Here is a 22,028-nt window from a genome sequence, read left to right as displayed (position 1 = left end):
GAGCCGAACAGAGACAAGAAAGTGTGTCGGTAGAAGTTGGCTTCTTACACTGGTCAGAGATAAACTCAGCTGTTGGTAGGTGTTTCTGATCCCGGATCAGTCGAATGCAGACTTGAACAGAGAAGAGGCGTTGAAAGATGATGTCTTTCCTTTCCCTCTGGAAATAATCCCTGTATGAATGAAAATGAATGATGAGCAGTAGGATGAGTATCAGCAGAGCTCTCCCACACACCGCTCCGAGACATTCTGTCCTGGACAATTATTGGAGTCCATTCCCTACGTCTCCACACCATTGACTGCGGGGCGACTCTGCTGGACGTGCTTTACCTCTGACACCATGCGGACGCAGTGGGAGGCTCAATAAAGTGCGTCATTGCTACATTTAAAACACACGATGAGGAATGGGAGATTTAGAGGTAGAGAGCAGAGGAAATAACTGGACTTGCCTCTGGCCCCCAGACTTATCCTTCTGTGTGTTTCTTTAGCTATGGCACTTTTGAACCTGTAAAAATTAAATAAACACACATAGATATATCACAGGACAATTCTGCCATTTTTGTTGTCATGAACACATGCCATTTCCATCACATCTGAAATCACCATTCAATATGCACTGTAAAAAGTGAACAGTTGGATCAACTTAAAAAAATTACTTCAATTGGTAACACCTAAAGAAATTAAGTTTTCTCAACTTAAATTATCACGTTTTTCCACGATAAAATGTGATAATTTAAGGTGAGAAAACTTAATTTCTTAATGGAATGGATAGTTTTTTGGAAAATAATGACAGGCTTCTTTGTTTTGGATAAGCTAATTTCATTGCTAGCATTTTATGTGCCCTTAATACAAATATATATATATTTTTTTTTTTATTGTGTGCATAATTTGACAAATTAATTGGAAATGACACACTTTATTTTCTTTACACATCATGTTTCTCTCAGAACAGAACATCACTGAGGGAAAAGTCATAATTTGGGGAAAGAAAATGTAAATAATTTATTTTCTCACAATAAATGTTGAAATCAAGTCAAGTCACCTTTATTTATATAGTGCTTTTTAAAGCAGCTTTACAGTGATAACATTAGAATAATGCAACATAGTTTGATTTGACTGTACAGCAGCTCTAGAAGAAAATAGTGTTATTGTCCAGCTTAAGTAAATTCAGTATGTCATCAATGATGGATTTTCATATATTTATGTCTGGGGCTCAGTAATTTTTTTTTAAATCAGTAAAAGTTATTGATCTTATTGTGAAGATTAATCCAGGTATATGTTTTGTTTTTGTTTTTTTTACCTCATGATTTTTTATTAAAATATGTGACAGACTCTGGTGACGTATGCCGAACTTCTCCAAACATTTCGTCCCCATAAACCCCACCCCTTTCGTACAACTTGACTTCATCCAATCGACAACAATAATCTACATTATTTTCTTTTCAATAATCCATTTCACTTGGATGTCCATCAAAAAGTGAAAGAAAAGATATGTTGCTGCATCAACTAACATCACAATTTTAAGAAAAATCAATGCCCCGCCTGTATTTATTACTTTTATTATAACCTTTATTTTACCAGGAAACGAAGCACATTGAGATTAAGAATCTCTTTTACAAGAGCGTCCTGGCCAAGACTGACAGACACAGCTCGTGTGAGTTTAACAGATAACATCCATCAATACATACACATATACACACACACAAGCAAATCAAATTTCAATATCAATACATAACTAGTTAAAACATCTACAGCCCGATGTTTCTTTCTCCAAACCGTTTAAAACTACTTTGAAAATGTCCAATGAAATCAGCTCCCTAAGTTTCAACGTACTTTGCAAATTATTCCAGGCAGAGGGAGCAGCAAATTGAAATGCTCTTTTCCCCAATTCAGTACGTACCACTGGAACAGACATTAAGAATAATTCCTGGGACCTATACCTACAAACATACTTTTTACAGATGTAGGTATAAAGATATGAAGGAAGTAGACTCAGGATAGATTTATAAATAAAAACATGCCAGGTTTTTTGTCTTCGGATGGACAAAGCAGACCATCCAAGTAAGGGTTTTAAGATTTGTTATGAACCCCAGTGCACCATGATAAACAGTGTCTAAAGCATGTGAACACTGTGAAGATGCATGCATATATATCACCATAGTCCAGTACAGACATAAAAGTGGCAACAAGCCACTTTTTTGCCTCAAAGGAAACTTATTTAATGAATAATGGGCATGAAACATTGATTTGAGTTTAAATATTATTATTTATTAATAAAAAAATTATTATGTGAGAAGAAAGAGACTACGAGATACTAGCACAATGTAGGTGACTGTCTGCCAGGAACAAAGATCAAATACAGTTTAGAGGTCATTATGCAAAAATATTTCATGGAATGTTGCGACTGACCAATCAAAATGAATTATTTCTGAGAGCTGTGCAATAAACTTCTCCATATTAAATGAAAAGAATGAACACAGAGGCCTGCGACGGGCGCCAGAGCTATTGATGACTGTCTATATTGCAAACACACCTGATTGAGCTGACAGGGGCACACAAACACTAAATGACTAATGGGAGAAAGATAAACAATGTTAGGAAAGACAGACAAGGTAAAGAGATAGAGAAAATGACAGGCCCCCAGCAGAACTGATAAAAAGAAGTGGATGACTTCATTTCTCGGCACTAGGTCCACAAGGCGTACGAGCAGACAGGGGTCAGGGGAGGGCAGTGGCCCGCAAGGCTTTTCCATCCCTACCCGTTTTAATGGCTGGGAATCTGCCCTGCTGACCCTTCTCGTGTAGCGCTGCAGGGGAGGGTGTCTGATCCCCACCTCTGACCCCTCAGCTGGTCTTCTCTTCTCTTTCCTCAGTCAGTTCGGCGCAAATAACACCACATCATAGGAATCAGATTACAAGCAGGACGAACATCAAATGCAGAGTATGACGTGTTTTACCAACAAACCACTCTTTGAATCTGCTACATTCAAGGACGGTCACAGATTTATAGGAGTTCAGCAGGGGAACGTCTTTGGGATCCTAAAATCCTCCCTACTGCAGATTCCTATAAAATAACAGATGACATAAAGATGGCCGCCTTTAAATTACAGTATAGTGCTGCAGTATAGAGGCGAGCTGTGCGGATGTCAGAGTCATCACTCGGTTTGTGGCGTCACATTTTTTCTGAAGCTCACTTTCAGCTGACAGCTTCATCTTTAATCACCTCTGCATCTGGAGAGCCAAACGACTGAAGGAAAAGCCTGGCGATATTTCTTGGCAGGTCTCGGAGAACATAATCATATATGGTCTACAGCTTTGAACGATTGCTAAGCATTTTAGTATGTCTGCCCCATGACATCATGACCGATCAAACATGTGTAATACGCTAGCCAGTTTTCTAATAAGGCAGCAGGGAGGCTGTGTGTGTGTGTGTGTGTGCACGTACCGGTACATGGCTGTTTCTCTTATCTTCAACCCTTTCAAATTTTCAAAGGTGTGTTTTTGTTTCAGCTAAGCACTTTCATCAGGTTTTGTTTTCTTAGTTGGCATTCATTTAACATGGATCCACAGGCTTGTTCCACAGACGGCGTGGAACAATTACCCCTTCTGTTCTCTGTCCGTGCTGCGCTTTACAGAAAAAATAACAACAACAGCCTCAGGCGGTGTGAGTTCAGGTATATGTTGCATGCTTACCGACCTAACCGATAAACACTACATCAAAGCAATGGTTGCTGAGAGACAGTAAACTATTATCATCAAGCTTTGAGCCCCCTGAGAGCTTTATATGCCATAGCCATTTTCATTCATGTCATTCTCATGATTCCATGTGTTGATATGTTAGATCCCCTTTCAGACAAACTCCCAACCCATTTAAACAGATCTTCAGACTAAGTTTTTCTTGGACTGATATTATTAGAAAGCCGTCTCCCACAGGCTCACTGTATAATTAAATGCATATGATAGTAATGTCCTATTGTACATAAATTAACCCTCCCTTTGAATTCATTTTGAAGGATGCTTTGGGGTCATTAGAGTTCGTTAAGGTGATTTTTAAATATTTATTGGATTTATTGGATTAAAAAAAACAGTAATATTGTGAAATATTATTATAATTTAAAATAACTGTTTTTTTATTTGAATATATTATAAAATGTAATTTATTCTTGTGATGCAAAGCTACATTTTCAGTATTATTACTCCAGTCTTCAGTGTCACACGATCCGTCAGAAATCATTCTAATTCGCTGATTTGCTGGTCAAGAAACAATTATTAACAATGTTGTATGCATTTTTTTAGAAAGCTAAAAAAAAAAAAAACCCAGCATTTACCTGAAATAGAAACCGTTTGTAATATTATATACTACTGAAAAAAAAACTGTGTTAAATTGATCAAAAGTGACAGTAAAGACATTTATAATGTTAAAAAAGATTGTTTTTCAAATAAATGCTGTTCTTTTAAACTTTCTATTTTCTATTTCAATTTATTAAAAACTGTTTTCAACATTGATAATAATAAGAAATATTGTTTGAGCACCAGATCAGAATATTAGAATGATTTCTGAAGGATCATGTGACACTGAAGACTTTGTTAGCTTTGACATCACAGGAATAAATTACATTTAATAATATATTCAAATAGAAAACATTCATTTTAATTTGTAATAATATTTCACAATATTACTGTTTTTTTCTTTTTTATAAAATAAATGCAGCCTTGTAACCTATATTTATCATAAAAAACTGAAAAAATAACTGAATAAAAATTAACAAAATATTTTTGTGTTTCAAGAAATGTCTATAGTAACTGCTATCCATTGTTTATTATATTTTTTAGTTTATACATTAGTGGAAAATGTGCTACAGGACTAACTCTCATTTTTCTATGATCTCATAACTCGATTTGTCTCACTGTTATCAAAATAGTATAAATCATATTCCAGATGCTAAAATGTTTATGCCTGTGAACACGCTAAATTACACAGCCATAAACTTGTTTATATCTTGGTAGTATTTAGACCAAGTATTTTATTGCCAGACCAGTTTGCTGGGCCCACGTAACCCCAACATCTGTAATGATGAAGCACTCTGTGAAGAACCTTAAAGGCCAGGCATGGATTTAGTTAAACCTCTATTTAGAGCTGGACATCCCCAAACTATTAAATAACCATGATGTCTAGCACATCTCCTGATCTTTACTACACATATCGGTTCTTCATAGGTGTCATTAGGTGCTGTCAGAAGACACAGTGTCTCAACCAACTATCTCACACTCTAAAAATACTACAAGTCGTAATGCCAGCTTTAGTCTTGGCAGTGCTGTCTAAAGGGAGAAGCCCGAGCGTAGATGTAAGGAGGGTGGAAAGATAGTAACGGGAGAGATGAGCGAGAGAGGTTCAAATTTAAAAGGCAGAAACCTCAGACAGATTGATGCGTGTAGCGAGCACAGAAGTCTTTCCATGCTATTCCATTTCACAGATTAAATGTGAGGGGTCTGACAGAGCATGAAGCAAGTGCCCTCACCAGAGAACCAAAGAATCCAAGGGAAAGTCTCTCTTTTGGATCTTCACGCCACCAGACTTCAAACACAGGCCACAAAGGCCAAGACAGGAAAAATAAACACACACAGAGACACAGGACAGGAAGGGGGAGCGGGACATATGGAGAGGAAAATAAGACAGGATAAAAAGACAAACAGTCAAATAATCCTGATGATAAGGTGAAGAATTAAGGGAAAAAGCGAAAAGTGTCTGCTGAAACGTTTACTGGAAAACTGGAATTTTATGGGAGACAAATGTCTAGCAAGTTTATTTGACACAAATTAGGTCTGCAAAGACAAATGCTGAGATACTCTAAAGTAGTAGAACATCTGGTACAGTCAGGAGAACAAATTTGCTCTGCATACAGAGACAGCAGACTAGAGGTAATAAAATATGTCCTTAAAGAAATAAGTTCACTAAAAAATGACATTTCTCATCATTTACTCACCCTCAATTGATTCCAAGCCTGTATGATGAAATACAGCTGAAATACAATAGAAATATTGCCTTGGCAACTAACTGAAAAACAATTAAGTTTAAGTATTAAAAATGACAAAATAACAAAAAAACTAAAAACTAATTAAAGCTAAAAATAAAAATATATATAATTAAATACAAATGACAAATACACATAACTAAATGACTAAACCTGAAACTAAAATGAAAACTTTTACCATAGATATAGTAAAAGCATATAAGTAATCATAAAATAACATTGCATGAGGGTGAGTAAATGTTGACAGTTTCATTTTTGTGTGAATTGTCTCTTTAAGAGCAGCTTAATCATTGTGCCTGAAAGTCCATTAGAGAAATGTTTATCCACCAACTATAACCAATTCAGCCATTATTGATTTCCCCAGAGCACTGACCACCACACGCAATCTCATGGCTCTGTATTTCTGGGCTTTGGAAACAAAACAAGCCGTTCCCTCAATTCTCTTTGGATTACAACTCCCAGAGTGACCAGGCCTGTTTGTTTTTAAATCCCATCTGTGGTGAAACCAGGGCCACATGGTCGCCAATTGCAGCACATGGAGGTTAGGAGAGGGTTAATCGACTCCAATCGTTCTTTAGCTCAGCTTGATTGATTAATTAGTGCTAGAAAAATCTAACTTCCGCAACCCATTAGCCGAAATAAAAACAAGTCACTGCCGAATGCTGTTTAAAATGCCAACAGGTCGAATGGAAACTGACAGGGCTAATAACGGATCACGGGTCAAGGGCAGGCAGCCCATCATTTATGCAGTTGGTGTAATAGAGACTCTTGATTTCTCAAGGCATAAGCCTCATACGGTCCCAGGGCAGCTGTTTCTGTAGAACTGCAAAGCTTGGCTGAGCACTGACCTTACTCTAGCTACTGACCCACCAGGCACGCTAGTTTCCAATGAGCCCAAAGAGCATCACCACAGGATAAACAAAAGCTAGTTTTTCTCCGTCATCGCATGCACATGAGTCTAAAGATTCTGAATTCACTTACAAGATTCCTTATAATGGCCCCATTGTGCATTTGAAGAGAGCTGCGATGAGAGAGAGTGTATGAGAGATGAGGAGGGTACTGCGAGAAGGGGAATGTACCAAGTGCCATTTAGGAACAGCTGCCATTCCGGAGTGAAGTGTTTATTGTTTAGATAACTGGGAGTCAGGGAGATGCCTCGCAGGGGGGCTTCGTGTGGTCCAGAGATGAGTATTTAGCCAAGAATACTTCAAAATCCCACAGGCCTCAGAGCGCCACTGGTGTTGGCTTTCACCGCAAGCAGAAAAAAAGCATTGCAAACATCACACAAAGTTCTCTGATGATGGATATATTCCAGTTTGACGCAATCAGAACATGTCAAATTCAACACAGATTTTATTTATATCCTAACATTTTTACACATATTCAATTCAAGTACATTATTTGAAGCATCAGAGACATATTTTTTTTAACTATCTTTTTTCAACTTAAGAGCTCTTTTTGAATACCTTTCCCCACTTAAATATTTAATGATCAAAATCAACAGTGCACTTTGCAATCATGAATTCCTTGCCCAATTGACATTATTTACAGACCCACAAAAGCGATACAACCCAGAAAGCAATGAGTAAACTCTTCTTCAGTTTTTGGAGAGACACAGTGCCTTATCAGCCATAGTAAACAAGGACGTAAACCATGATATCTGGAATTACATCCCTCAACACACTCCTCATTTTCCCATGAAGAGCACCTGATCTTGGCGAATGCAGCAGCAGGAGATGGCGGGGATGAGGGGAGAGAGAGACAGACGGAGGGAGGGAGGGAGGGAGGGATGGAGGGATGTGTTGTCTGTTTCCATGACGGCGTCCTTTAAAACTTCAGGCATGAGCTCTCAAAACCTCTGCACATAAGAGACACAAGTACAGCCTGTGAGACTGGACATATGGCAAATATACACACACACTTACGTCACACTTCCACATATGCCAGTAATTACACATACATGTACACAAAGATGTGTAAAACACACAGCACACACACATACACAAACATAAACAGTACAGAGAACCTATTCATCTCATTCATATTCAGTCATATACAGCTGGAGTCTGTGTCAATTTGCACAAAATATGTTATTGTTACTCTTCTATTCTTTAAAGCTATCCCTTACCTTTTTTGCTGCATTTTGTCCTAAAACAAGAGAAAGTATTAAGAACATTAGACTTGGAACAAGTAAATAGAAAACTAAAAGGTGAAAATGTTTTTGTTCAAGATAACATTTGACTTTTGATCGACAGATTTCTTTGATTAATTCTTTACTTATGAGCCACACTGTGAACTGATGACAAATAATTGGGATTGGGAGATGGGATGCAGGATGCTGAGATCAAAACTGTGTTTTCCAAAAAGAAAAATAATTTAGGAAATTGCATTTTACGTATAATCAGTGTTGGGCGTAATGCATTACAAAGTAATTAATTACTGCAATTTAATTACTTTTCCCTTGAAAAAATAAAGTATGGGATTACTCAAAATGTTTCTGTTATTTAATCACAGTTACTTCTGTAATATGCTCACTAAATGCTCACTAAAACCCCCTCACACTTTCAAGTCATTTCAAGTTTGAATGTGACATAATTGAATTAAATACTGTATAGACTATAGAACAATTCTATATAAAACAATAGTGGATTTAACATCAAAATTCAACATCTAATATTAAAATGTTTGTTTTTAATGTAACCATCTCCACTTAAATACTTAGTTCAAGAATATTTTATGCAGTTATTATTTAAATTAACTTAACTCTAAATCAGTTAAGTTATTTATTTGACCGAATTTAAAGAGCAGGTTCATGCCCTTGAATTGTTCTAGTAATTAGTAACAAGTAATTACTTTTTAGAGTAACTTACCCAACACTGCGTATAATAAAATATTTTCAATAATATTTTATAGATATAAAATACGATTTTTATGTTAGCTCCTAATGTGACCATATTGTTCAAATAGGAACATAAGTTGCATAGTGTTTGCTGTTAAATTTTGCAACAAACAATTAAAATGTGGGAAGCACAATATAATTCAAAGGGATTTATGAACAACAAATGACTTACTTGCAAGACACTGCAGCGCATAATAAAGAATTACTACCATGAGAATTATGAATCCAATGACTCTGACATACCACATGGTAGAGTCGGGTTCTGTGATAAAAAAAGAGAAAGTAAATTGAAGCGTTCTGAAAATCAGTCAAAATGGTACATTATGCCTGCCACCTAGTGGTTATTTGTAATATTTAAAGGATATTTAGGTACTTTCACAATTGTGTGAATAATTCTGTGTTTGTGTTGCATCTGATTCACCTGTAACTATGAGGCTAAAGCTCTTGCGGATGGGAGTGAGCAAGGACTTATGGGAAACTCTGCACGTGTACTTATATCCAGAGTCCTCCATGCTAGGCTGTAGAAGGAAGAAGGCTGAGAGCGAGTATGTGCCATCTTTATGAAGTCGATGACTTGAGTACAGAACATTCTTCAGGAACAAAGGTGTAGGGCTGCCCCCGAACGGTTCACGGTACCACTCAATGTTTACGTCCAAAGGATAGTACCCCTCTGCATCGCATATTAGCTTCTGGTCCGTACCAAGTGTTATAGACAAGGTGGAGCCCACATTCAGAGACACACGGGGTTGTTCTGTGGAGTTTGAAAGGGAAAAAATAAACATTAAAGTAATAGCTCACCTAAAAAAAAATCTATTCCCCCTTATGTCGTTCCAAACCTGTATAAGTTTCTTCTGTGGACCTCAAAAGAAGACATTTTGAAGGAAGGTTTTAACTGTTTTTGTTCATGCAATGAAAATCAATGTGGTCCATTGACTTTCACTGTATGGAGAAAATAATCACTGAAACATTTGTCAAAATATCTTCTTTCGTGTTCCACAAAGGGTTTGGAACGACATGAGGGTGACAGAATTTTTGGGTGGAAATGATTACAATGCTTAAATATTTGAAACACTTGTAATAATTGAAACATGCATTTTCTGTAAAGCTGCTTTAAAATAAAATGTATTGTAAAAAGCTCTATACAAATAAATGTCAATTGAATTCAATTTAATCTCACCACTTAGGCTAAGGGGAATATCATGGGTGCCATAGAGAGGAGGAACCATCACAGAGCAGATATATGTGCCCTCGCTTAGTTTTCTGGTGGGTGGAAGTTTGAAGGAGGCATTTCCAGCGGCAATGGCCTTGACAGCCACTCCGCTACCTTCACTCTTCCCTGTGTGGCTGGAATAGCTAAAGAGTTTGCTGCGCTCCCCGTGTCGCTGCAGTCTCCACTCCACTGTTGCATCAGGCAGTTTATGATCCACTGCAAACTGACAGTGCAGGTTCGGCTCCTTCAAGAATCCCACCTCCACGGAGGGAGTCCGGGTCAAAACAACCATCGCAGCTGGAAAACACATGGAAGAGAGGATGAAACATTAAATTGTGGTAGAGGAAAAAGTAAAAGTAGAATCCCTTGATTGCAGTGGTGTTTTGAAATGAGGAGGCAAAGTCCTCACTGTTTTTTATGACATAAAAAAAAGAAAAGTAAAGTAAATTCATGTTCAGTTACACTTAACACATTTTTCAGGTTAAATAAAATAACTTACAATTAACCAATTATGTATTTTTACATTAACGATGTAAATCAAGCATTTTTTTTATTTAAGCATTTTTTACTTTATTCAAAAAAATAACTATAAAGAAATTTTTCATGTATATTTTATTTGTTATCTGATGTTCAGCTGTTCTTTTTAATCGTCAACTTGCATTCGGCTCATCAGTCATCAAAACTCTGTAAACACTCCAAGTGTCATAATGATCACAGACACAGAGTACCTTTACTTTCACCAAACTGATTGCTCACTAAAAACCCTCACAGATCATGTTTTCAAGTAATTTCATGTTTGAATGTGATACGACATAAAGCATTGATAAGTTGAATATTGGCATTGTTTTATTTTTGTACGGTGGATTACTTCCTCATCAAATTTTTTTAGGAGGCACTGCCTCTCTTGCCTCCATGTTTGATTGTTACCTGATGTTGTCAGGAGATCCCTATCATTAACTGGTATCCATTGTAGATAGTCCACCTGTCCTTGGGCAGAAGCCGTAGGTGTGTGTCTGAGGAAGGTGGTGATGACGAACAAGCCTTGTGTATGGCGTATCGTACAGGTGAACCAGACGTCATGATCTTGCGCTCCTTTAATAGGCCAGCGCATTACAATCCCTCCAGTGCTGTATCTACGAATCTCACAGTGTAGAGTATCCTCATCTCCCTCCAAATAACGCCTCATATCCACTTTAGAGCCTTCATGAGACACAACAAATGAACACAGTATATTATTTAAAGAGCAAAGGAAATATTAAGGTTACAACTTCTAATGACTTTCGCTTACCTGTGACGAGGAAGGTAATAGTAGGATGTAAAGGGCTGTCACCGACATTACCAAACTGAAGCACAGCCTCTCTGTGGATATACGTGGTTTCTGTGTGGCCCTCTTCATTTATATTAACTTTCTCATCCACAAACTGACAAGGAAGCCATTGAACATCATGAACCGAGTTTTTCCCATTTACACCTGTCAAAACAAACAAATCCGTAAATACAGAGAATAATAATAGGATAAACTTAATTCTCAATTAATTGTAAATGAAATGTGAGGCTAAACAAAACTGAAAATGACAATAGGCCCTAACAAGTAAAGCACAGTTCCCAATATAAACAACCCTGCTAAATAAAAGTGACTTTAAACTCCTCTAATAGTTATTTCCTTCAAAATGATGGATATAGTACATAATACTTATGTTTAATTCGATCATTTTATATTTATAATACAACTTTTGACATAATATAACATTATACGAGCAAAGGAAAATATGTCGGTGACTAACGTTACAGCAATACAATCCTTGTTTATTTGTAAATACATTTATAAAAAGGCCTACCTAAGCATAAAAGAGCTAGAGTAAGACCCCCAAAAGTCCAAAACATAATGTCAAGTCTCGTCCTCAGGACAATCATCCCTGTTTCCTAAAACCGCCATGCAAACATGTAACGTATACTTTCTCTTTCGTTTCGTTTCAAACTGATTCGACTGGTTGTGATTCGTTCAGTCTTCTTAACTGAACAATTCGTTCGTTCACTTCCACGCTCACTACAGACTTTATATTTTAGTTTATATTTTAGCGAACTGAATGAACTTTGACAAATTGTGTAAAAATGACACATTTCAGTAAGCAAAACAAAAATTTGTGTCGGTCACTCATAATGAATGATAATAACCTGCAGAGAGTGTCACTAAATAAGTAAGTGAATGAATCTTTTAGTGAACTAATTCAAAAGATTCGAATCAAACTGTTACCTCATTGTCCGCGTGAGAGCGCTAGAGAATCGCAGCAAGCGGAACACGAGCTGGCGCTCCCCTCTTTCTCTCTCCATCCGTCTACGTTGACGCGGAAGCACACTGTTCATTTGAAAACTACTAAGAAATCAAACGTGTTGAGCAGATGATTCAAAACCAATGTTCATTTCAGATTTCCAGAGATAAACATCTGAAAACTGCCGTGATCATTTTCTCAGTGTGGGGATTCAGTGGATATGAGTTAACTGTTACTTAATTTGGCGACGTTTCTTTGAAAGCCTTGCAATTATGGAGCAAGGTAATAAAAAATCTATTAACTTAAAAGTTATTAGGACTTAATGCGCGTTCCCTTTATCTTTTCCCGCCTTTAGTATTATGTTGAAATTCTATGCGGTTACGTGAAATGCCATCATTAAATTCATGCATGACATAATCGGCGCTTATTAAGTTTACATTCTTTTATTCTTATAAATTAGCATGACGATCATCTGACCTACACTAGAACAGGATGACATGATGTAACAATTTGTGTCATATTTTAGATGTGGACTTAGATTTAAACAGCACCGCCAAATAATCAGAAAATGTCCCATCTGATCTATATTCACACAAACAAAATGACAGAAGAATTCTGAAAGCATCCTATTGATTCATCATATCAGCGCATTGTATGACATCCACTTGGTGCAAGAGACAAAACTCATTCAAATTATAAAATAAATGTAAACATACACATTCCAAATAAACAATATCAGACTATTCAGATCAGATCATTTATCATGCCTGAAAGAAGCATTACCTGATATACCTCCTCTTTTTCAGAGTCATGGCTGAGCTGTGAGAAGACAGCTGTGCTACAGGGAGGATTCTTATTGGCCAATCAAATATGCCAACCTGAGCCACTGTCGTCTCTGAGGAAAGAGGACTGGCATCGGATTGGATCTCCGATTGTTAAAGCTGTCAATGAGATATGCGTACATTCGCTCAGAGACTCCAAAGACAGACTCCATTGGAGAAAGAAGATTCTCTGTATTGTGTGGAGCAAGATCCTAGAGGTGAATAACAAAGAGGACATCGATATCAGATGGAAGGAAGACCCATTGTTTGCCGTACAGAACAGCCTTCCTGACATTAATCACATTGTGCTGTTTGAGCTGGTAAAGTCGATAAGCTTTCCTACCATCTATGTGGAGCTGCTGTTGTGCTTTCAACCAGCTGAACGGTGCAAAGAGCTCAAGCTGTTGGTTGATCATGTGACAAGCAGCAGCACAGAGGCAGATGTGAAGCTACTGTTGGATGTGTGGTGGGAACTACTGAAGGGCAAGAGAGGATGTCTTGACGCCTTAGACCGTCTCTTTACGGCTCAGTGTTCACGCTCCATGACGTCCACGACCGAGCCATCACCACTGGCATCAAAAAGATTCAAACCTGACCCAGAATCCACATCTACATGTATGGTGTACATCTTATTTGAGGGGCTGAGGAAAATAAAAGAGCATTTGACTTCCTCTGAGTTGTGTAATTTTGCCCTCTCAAATTGCATGGACACACTGTATACCAACTACCTTTTAAGCAGTGCTGCTGATCTCTCCATTGAAGTTCAACTCCAGAACATCTCTCGCACAGTGAGCCTTAAAAAGAGAGATGAAGTGAATGATGGTTTTGACTTGATTGAGGTCATACTTGAGGCTCGGAGAGACCTCGCTGCCGCTCTCACTCCTGCTGAGACCAAGCCGTGTGGAATGACATTCATCCAGGCCATGCAGGTCACACTTGAGAGTATATGCTCCTGGGAGGTTATGGGGCTTCTGAAGATGCCGAGCAATGACCCAAGTGTCACGGCGATCCGTCTGAAAGATAGCCTGGGCAGAGTTCTGCCGTCTTTGGAGCAGCCATCACTTTCTAAAGATCTGGTTGGAAATGGGCAGACTTTGAATAATTTGAGAGTAACTTTGAAAGGCTTACTGGCGTCTTTATCATTCACTGTTCCTGAATGTTCTGCAGCAGAAGTAGCAAATATTTCTATGACCATCTTGGACCATCATCTTGAGGGGTTTGAAGGTCTTCCTGGACTGTTTGCCTCCAAACTAAGTCAAAATGTCAATGAGGCGGAGTGGATTCAGTGCTTAGAGAGAAATGCATGCGTGTTTAAAACCAAAGATCTTTTGATGACGTTGATATCCACCCTTACAGCTAAATGTCAAAGTGACGCTGATGTTCAGCCCTGCAGAAAGCTCAAGGATATTATTGTAGACATATTTTCCCACTTGTCCTTACCTGACAAAAATGCTACACTTTCAGAATTGCTCTCCATCTCCAGAAAAGGTCTTCATGGATTTCTTCCCAGTTCGGTAACTATAGGCTTCTCTGAGGAGCTCAATATGGCCTTCAACAGCATAATTCAGAGTGGTGCAAATAGCAACCTTGATGCAGCAGTCTCTGCTGTTGCCCGAGTGGCTTTCCAGAACCCCGAAGCCACTTTGCGGCGATGCTGCCACATGGCTGTTGTCAACCTGGGAGCTCACACTCTGATAGCCGAGATTCTCCTGCAGCTCTCAGGTCTCGTGTCTTCACCAGGAGTTCACAACTACAACCTGCTGTGTAGATGCCTGCAGGACACGGTGTGGAGCAAGCTGTCCTCACTTCAAGAAGAGAACCAGTTTCTACAATTCTTGACTGAGATGATGAAGTGCAACATAACTGGAAGCATGGGAGAAAAGCGGAGTTTCCTTCCTCCGGAAAAAGCCTTGCATGCGTTTGTCCAGCCGTACCTTCTCCCAGTATCTCCCAGCTCAAACAAATTAGAGTTTTGTCTCCGACTTCTTCAGTGCGCACTGAGCCAGGAGACCATGAGTGATTCAGCACATTGGATAATGAGCTGCTCTCCATTCCCGCTTTTATATTGTCTAGCTCAGCTCCTGAATGAGTGCAATAGGTGCTGGGACCAGCCGGTAGAAGGTGAGACACCAATCTCCATGGAGTCCAAAGACCTGCTATTGTCTGTACTGCACACACTGGGGATAATTGTTGGGAAGGAAGTGGCCCATGCACCTGATGTTTGGTCCAGAGCTCTCTCTTGGCTCTACAGCAAATTGGAGGAACTGGACTGGACCATGCGGTTTTACCTGAAGGATGTGTGGGGAAAACATTTCAAGTATGAAGTTCCAAGTTCTCTGTTGTCAGTTTGTGATCTTCCAGAGCAGGAGTGGTCCAGTCTGGACTTGCCTCAGTATGGACAAGGTACTGGACTTGTAGCATTGTTAGAATGCTGTGCTCTTTCAGACTGTGTTCATGAGACAATGCTGGAATCTCTCTCCCTAAACCTGCTGAAACCAGATGACCTTAACATGTTCAGTAAGGGCCTGTTAGTAGCTGTGTGTCAGTTGCTCCCGTGGTGCACATCTGTGGAATGGGAAAGACTTCTGAAAGTGTTACAAGAACTTTTACAGTCAAGCAAACTTTATGTGCCATACTCTTTAGAATACGTTGATTTCCTTCCGTTACTTGACCTACGTTCGTTTGCCGGAGAGATGCGCCAATCAGTGTTTCTTCTGCGTGTCTTCCAGTTGCTTTGCAGTTCCAGCTGTTCTGATTGGCTGCCACCTCAAGGCTGGCTGCATACAGGACGGCTTTACGCCAATGCAATGAGGGGTATTATCAGCTCAGTCACAGAGAAGATTCCCCTGCAGTCCACCACCGCATCCACCAAATCCTCCGGAGCTTGCAGTCAGGAAGTTCTGTTTGTGATGACTCAGCTCTTCTGTCATGTGCTCCATGTGCAGGTGATGATACCTGGCCAGCCAGAGGTGCTGTTCCTGTGTGCACTGGAGATTCTGACCCACTATGAGGCTGTGCTCTCAGCATATCCCGACAGCTGCACTGCCCTGCAGGGACGTGACACGCGTCACTTCTTCACTACAATCGCAGACAATTTGCAGTGTGCAGATATGAAGGCTGTTCTACACCAGAAGATAGCTCAGTTATGAGATCACATCAGGAACTCAATGCAATATGACTGCTATACCACATTACATTTTTTGTTATTGTTGGTTTGTCACAAAATAAAATTAAATAAATAATTGTGCACAGCATTTGTTGCGTTCAACACTTCTTTTCGATTATACAGTTGCTAACACTTTGCAATAAGGCTGTTTGTTAGTATTAGCTATTGCATTTGGTATCATGGACTAATAATGAAAAATTCTTATAGTTTATGTTGGTTAATGTTAATTTATGTTAGTTCTAAATACATTATTGTTAAATTATACAGCTTTTAAAAAATACATTAGTATGTAGAGATTATTAGAGACCTAGATTAATAAATGCTGTGCAAAGCTGCATCCATGATATTTCTGATCTGTACACACTGACCTAGTTTCAGACAGGGCTTAAATTAAGCCAGGATTAGGCCTTAGTTTAATTAGGACGTTTAAGTAGCTTTTTTATAAACATACCTTAGAAAAAAACATTACTGGTATGCATCTTGAGACAAAACAATGGCACGGACATATTTTAAGTTGCTTTTAGCTAAAACATCTTAAACATGCATTTTAGTCTGGGACTAGGCTTAATTCTTGTCTATAAAAACAGGGGTGGAAGTTTTATTTTTTAATTGTAATTTAATTTAATGTAATTTAAATAAAAGGCTTGTTGACCAATGAAATTGGCTGTAGGGCAGTATTTCTGCTACACTGATTTAGGGGTTTGGGGGGGGACAAACACAATTTTGGCCATTTGCCAAAACAAAACCCTGCCCTAAAATGTCAACAGACCGAATGTCTGCAAACCTGCTGTCAACAAATAAAAAATTAATAAGCAATGAGTGTTTCTGATTTCCTCCCCCAAAATGTTGTCGTACTATAACAGGTTTAATCATTTTTTCCTGTAACTAAAAGAACTGAACATTTAAATACAATAAACTTTTTTTAGTCTATGGTTGGGCTTGTTTACATCAGTGCGCGTGCCTCTTTGACGCAGCTTACAGCACTGTTGTGCATTTTAAAGCTTATTGGGTAAAGTATTCTTAAAATGCATTCTAAAAATCTGAATAATTCCTAATAAATAATTATTCACAGTATTTTGAAGTGCCCGTAATAACAATATTATACATATTCATTATTGTGATATAGGCCTGTCGTATTACCGAAATACCGGCACGTCTAATGATAATGATTCTCTGGAGGTAACAAGCATTGCATTAACTACAATAATAACAACAAGGCAATCTGTCCCAAATAAAATGTTTTATTCCAAGTGAAAATTTCAACAATGTAAACTCATGAGGATCATCGGTGTAAAGTCAAAGTCAGGTACAAGTCTCATGGTCTTTTTATAAATCTGCAAAACAGGTGATTATAGTAGCTAAAAATTATAATTCACAATATTACACTCATGTGTAGTGAGTACAACACCTCATGCAAGTCTCTTAGTGGTTTCAGGACAGACCACTTAATGTCTCACTCACTTCCCATAGTTTTTTGGCCACAGCATCGTCTTGAGCCTTGGCTTTCACTTTCTGCACAGCACAGTTGGAGAAATACCTGCCACTCAGGGCTTCAATGCCCTCCTGCACAGCACAGTGTAGAGTTGTCTGGGCACCAGCCTCTACATCCTTAAAGAACAGAGCTGCGATGCCTTTCAATAGCCTCCTAGACATTTTATTCAAATTGCGGGCCAAATCGGAGTTTATAGCACCTGGAGAAACAAACGTGTTGGTATGAATGGTTAGCCATTGCATGATATAAAACACTGCAAGTCAAAAGTATGTTCACAACTTGACTAAAATGTTGCTTGTGATGCAAAAAAAACTTTTGAATCTCAAGGTTTTTGCTTAGAATTTTGAAATGAGTAGTGTAGCGTAAAGTAATATCAATTGTGCCTACTTATGAAATTCTTGATAGAGCTAAAATACCAGACCTGGGTGGAGGCTGTAACAGGTCACGTTGGTTCCTTGCAGCCTCTTGGCGAGCTCATGTGTGAAGAGCACATTGCACAGTTTGCTGTGGGAATATATCCTGAAAACATTCCAGAAAGACTCGCCTACTCCAAACTCCTTGTGGGTGCGAAGAGTGTCAAAGTCAAGGTTACCATGATTATGTAAAAATGAAGATACGGTGACAATGCGGCTTGGCGCGCACTCTTTCAATCTGTCCAGCAGCAAGTTAGTCAGGAGGAAGTGACCAAGGTGATTGACGCCAAACATAAGACCAAAACCATCTTCAGTAGTGCCCTGCATATAAACTCCTAAAAATATAGATAACATGCATTACGTATGGACTTACATATGATTTTGATTAAATATCCCTTACAAAACCAGCACCGGTGCAATCAGATCGAATAAAAAACAATGGAGTCCACATTGAATATTGTGAGTTTTTATTTATTAATGTATTGAATGCGTATTAATACACTACCTTTCTACCTAAAGGTTTGGTGATAGTAAGATTAAGGAAGGGTAGGAATTAAAACCTTTTTTTAAATTGATAAAGTGACAGTAAAAAAACATTCACATTCTATATTTAAATAAATGCTGTTATTTTTAAATTTCTTCTAATAAAAAAAAAAAATCTATTCCTGAAAACACTAAAGGTTCCACAAAACTATTAAGGATAATAAGATATGTATTAGATAGCCTACATAAAGTATATTCAATATAGTAAACAGCTATTTTAATTTGTAATAATATTTCAGCATATTACTGTTTCTGCTGTATTCTTTTTTTTTCTTTTTTTTTATTAAATAAATGCAAGGTGAGATTAAGAGACAATTTCAAAAGCATTAAAACCTAACCCAAAACGCTTGAATGCTAGTGTATTTAATGATTAAAATAGCCTATTGAATTAATATTTTATTGTTCATGATATGTTTGCGAATTAAACAAAACTCAACCTGCATTGTTGATAAGAATGTCCAGTCTTCTCTCGGTCTTGAGAAAGGTTTCCGTAAAGGAGCGCACTGATTTCAAACTGGCCAAATCCAGCTGCATGTACACCACATTTTTACTCCCACTCTCCTGTGTTGAAACAAAAACATAGTGTATACGTTATTTATTACTATAATATCATACATTTAGTAACTTAGGACAATGTACTCACTCTTTGCACAACATCAACAGCAGCTTGGCCGCGTGTTTGGTTCCGACAGGCCAGAATGACTCTCGCGCCTCTTCGCGCTAAATCCACCGCCGTGACTCTACCGATGCCCGTGTTACTGCCTGCACACAGTCACAAAGTTCACATGAAGTGCTTTAAAACGACTGACGAAAAGATTGACTTGACTCATTCTTAAAAAGAAAATAATAATAAAATGAAATAAAATTACGCGTTTTACCTGTAACAATGACCGTCTTGCCATGCAGTTTTTCCTTGCTTTTGCATCGCGCTCCATTTACATATGTACGAAATATCATCAGCACCCCAATCACAATACCCGCGATCAGCAATAACTCGGACATTTTAAGCGAGAAATACAACATGTACGGAAATAACAATCCACAATATGAATATCCATACAGCTATGCTGGGGTTGACAATAAGCCTACCTGTAAAACCTGTTGCACTGTCTAACCGCATGACTTGGGTGGTTCATTTGTTGTAGGCTATAATAAAGGTTTTGTTTACATGGGACCTACTTTTATAAAACAATATGCGATATGCTGTATATTTGTTATATCGGTTAGCCTTTATGATATCATTTTGAAATATGTCTAAATTGCATTGTTCTACCAAAACGTAAAATAAACAGTTTAACATTAGCCTACATTATGCAAAAGTCTACATTGGAAAATAACTTTGAAATAACATTAACAAAGTGTGGGCAAAACAACGGACTCTACTTAGTGTGGGCAACCCGAACACTTTGGGCTGTCCCAGTGGGACCTATGATTAGCATAGTAAAAGGGGCATTCTACCAGAAACGTACATTATCTGTCCTTGAATTGTTTCAGTGAATAAAAAAGTATTTCATCCAAAAATGTCTAAAACTGGCTCATAGTTGATTTCTGTGAGTTGTTCTGTAAAGGAATATGTCATTCATTAGGTTCTCAGATATTTTTTTCTTTATTAAAAACACTTTTGAAAATTACAAATCCTGTCCATGTCCTTGTCCTCAGCCAAATTGGAGCTACAGCTTTCATAGTTTTGTTATGCTAAAAACGGTTATTTAGGAAAAAAACGCCATCAATAACAAGTTTAAGCTGTTATCATTCACATCAACTGATCAAAAACATAAAATTATATATAAATGCTACAAATAAATTCTATTTTACAACTGTCCCCATGTTTTGGTCAGTCCTGTCACGTTTACATAAAACTCTACATAAAATGTGTGAAATATGCCTTTACGGGTATCACTCAGAGGAAGTGACATCATTTGACCCAGGTGAAGCTGACATTGATCAAGGCTGAATTCTGTCATTGAATTGTATGATTTTAAGCTTGTTTTTGTATGTTTTTTTTAGGAAGACGAGCTAAAGGGTCAGGCCCTGTCACGGTAAAACATTCCAGAAAATAATGAAAATGTTTTAAATCCAAAACATGTCTAAAAAGGTTACTGAAATTCCTTGCTTGCATGTTAACAGTTTTTATGCTAGCATGCTAGCAGGCTGAGTAATGGCGGTTTACAATGGCCAACAGTCAGGCCCTGTCACATTCCTGTGTGACACGGCCTTACAAATGAATGTTATTGTTCTTTTTTATTACATTTATTGCATATATTATGTATTTAACGCATGCAATAGTAACATGAAGGCCCAGGTGCTTGATTTTTATACAACTGTGGCCATGGAAGTGATTTAAACACCTGAATTCAATTATTTGGAGGGCTGTCCCAATACTTTTGGCAATATTGTGTATATGTCCTTGGCTGAATTTTACCATAGTCTAATATTACATTAACATTAAAATTATAATAATAATTTAAAAAAGAAATGGCAATCAAAACTTAAATAAAGAACACAAAACATAACTTTTTCTGGATCATCAAAATCCATAAAGTCAGTCCTGTCACAGTATCGTCAGTCCCGTCACGCCATGGTCAGTCAAATTATGACAAAAGTGTACTATTTGAGGAAATATTAATTAATTAATCTCTAGATGAAGGTGGGGGTATATATATCCATAATCCACTACTATGTTTTTGTAAAAATCTCCTATGTAAAGGTAGTTATTTTACAACTATATGAGTACCTGGTGGGTATTCTGTGATTTTGTGTACTACAGTTGACTGAAAAGTTACTTATATTTCTTAAAGGAATTATAAAACCATGTTAGATACAATCAGGGACATGTGATCAATAAGAAAATGCTATTTGTATCAAAGAAATTCATTAGGAAACCATTCTAACAAATACAAATTTGTCTGTGACAGGGCCTGACATTTTAGGGGTGAAATGCGTATAAAACTGTATTTTATTCAATCATAAAAACATGCTGAGATGGCATGATATGTTTCTCATAGTTTAACATGTCCTCCATATGACTCAACGTTCAGATTTAAGAAAAATATATTTTCTCCCCAAGATTTTTTATAAGTGGAAATGTACGTTTCTGGTAGAATGTCCCAAAAAAAAAAAAAAAAAAAAAACATCTACGTAAATAGTTATAACACATATAGTAGTTTCCTTTTGTGAATAATAGCT

General features: G+C 37.7%; 4 protein-coding genes across 4 annotated transcripts in view; 1 reads left to right on the top strand and 3 right to left on the bottom strand.

The window, feature by feature from the left end:
* smtnl (smoothelin, like) overlaps positions 1–7,089 on the bottom strand; it is a 36,450-nt gene extending 29,361 nt beyond the window's left edge. Inside the window, exons 1-3 of the mRNA XM_084419741.1 lie at positions 7,010–7,089; positions 447–502; positions 49–170 (exon numbers count right to left, since the gene is read on the bottom strand). The gene's annotated coding sequence lies outside the window, so the exon portion shown is untranslated. The remainder of the gene's footprint in view (positions 1–48; positions 171–446; positions 503–7,009) is intronic.
* Positions 7,090–7,363: 274 nt separating this feature from the next.
* dhrs13b.2 (dehydrogenase/reductase (SDR family) member 13b.2) lies at positions 7,364–12,122 on the bottom strand. The gene is made up of 8 exons (XM_084419743.1): positions 11,976–12,122; positions 11,426–11,608; positions 11,065–11,337; positions 10,105–10,434; positions 9,349–9,678; positions 9,100–9,189; positions 8,157–8,176; positions 7,364–7,886 (listed from the first exon to the last, which is right to left on the bottom strand). Exons 1-8 carry the CDS (start codon positions 12,049–12,051, stop codon positions 7,878–7,880), a joined length of 1,311 nt encoding a protein of 436 aa, XP_084275869.1. The 5' UTR covers positions 12,052–12,122; the 3' UTR covers positions 7,364–7,877.
* A 351-nt stretch (positions 12,123–12,473) lies between these two features.
* gemin4 (gem (nuclear organelle) associated protein 4) lies at positions 12,474–16,500 on the top strand. The gene is made up of 2 exons (XM_084418940.1): positions 12,474–12,689; positions 13,214–16,500. The coding sequence occupies exons 1-2, from the start codon at positions 12,680–12,682 to the stop codon at positions 16,375–16,377; spliced, it is 3,174 nt and encodes a 1,057-aa protein (XP_084275066.1). The 5' UTR covers positions 12,474–12,679; the 3' UTR covers positions 16,378–16,500.
* A 1,114-nt stretch (positions 16,501–17,614) lies between these two features.
* On the bottom strand, positions 17,615–19,950 carry dhrs13b.1 (dehydrogenase/reductase (SDR family) member 13b.1). The gene is made up of 5 exons (XM_084419865.1): positions 19,721–19,950; positions 19,486–19,604; positions 19,280–19,403; positions 18,308–18,634; positions 17,615–18,085 (listed from the first exon to the last, which is right to left on the bottom strand). Exons 1-5 carry the CDS (start codon positions 19,863–19,865, stop codon positions 17,826–17,828), a joined length of 975 nt encoding a protein of 324 aa, XP_084275991.1. The 5' UTR covers positions 19,866–19,950; the 3' UTR covers positions 17,615–17,825.
* Positions 19,951–22,028: the final 2,078 nt, after the last annotated feature.

The sequence above is a fragment of the Rutilus rutilus genome, assembly GCF_951802725.1.
Source record: "Rutilus rutilus genome assembly, chromosome: 9".
Taxonomy (NCBI): domain Eukaryota; kingdom Metazoa; phylum Chordata; class Actinopteri; order Cypriniformes; family Leuciscidae; genus Rutilus; species Rutilus rutilus.
This window is presented reverse-complemented; position numbering and strand designations above follow the sequence as displayed.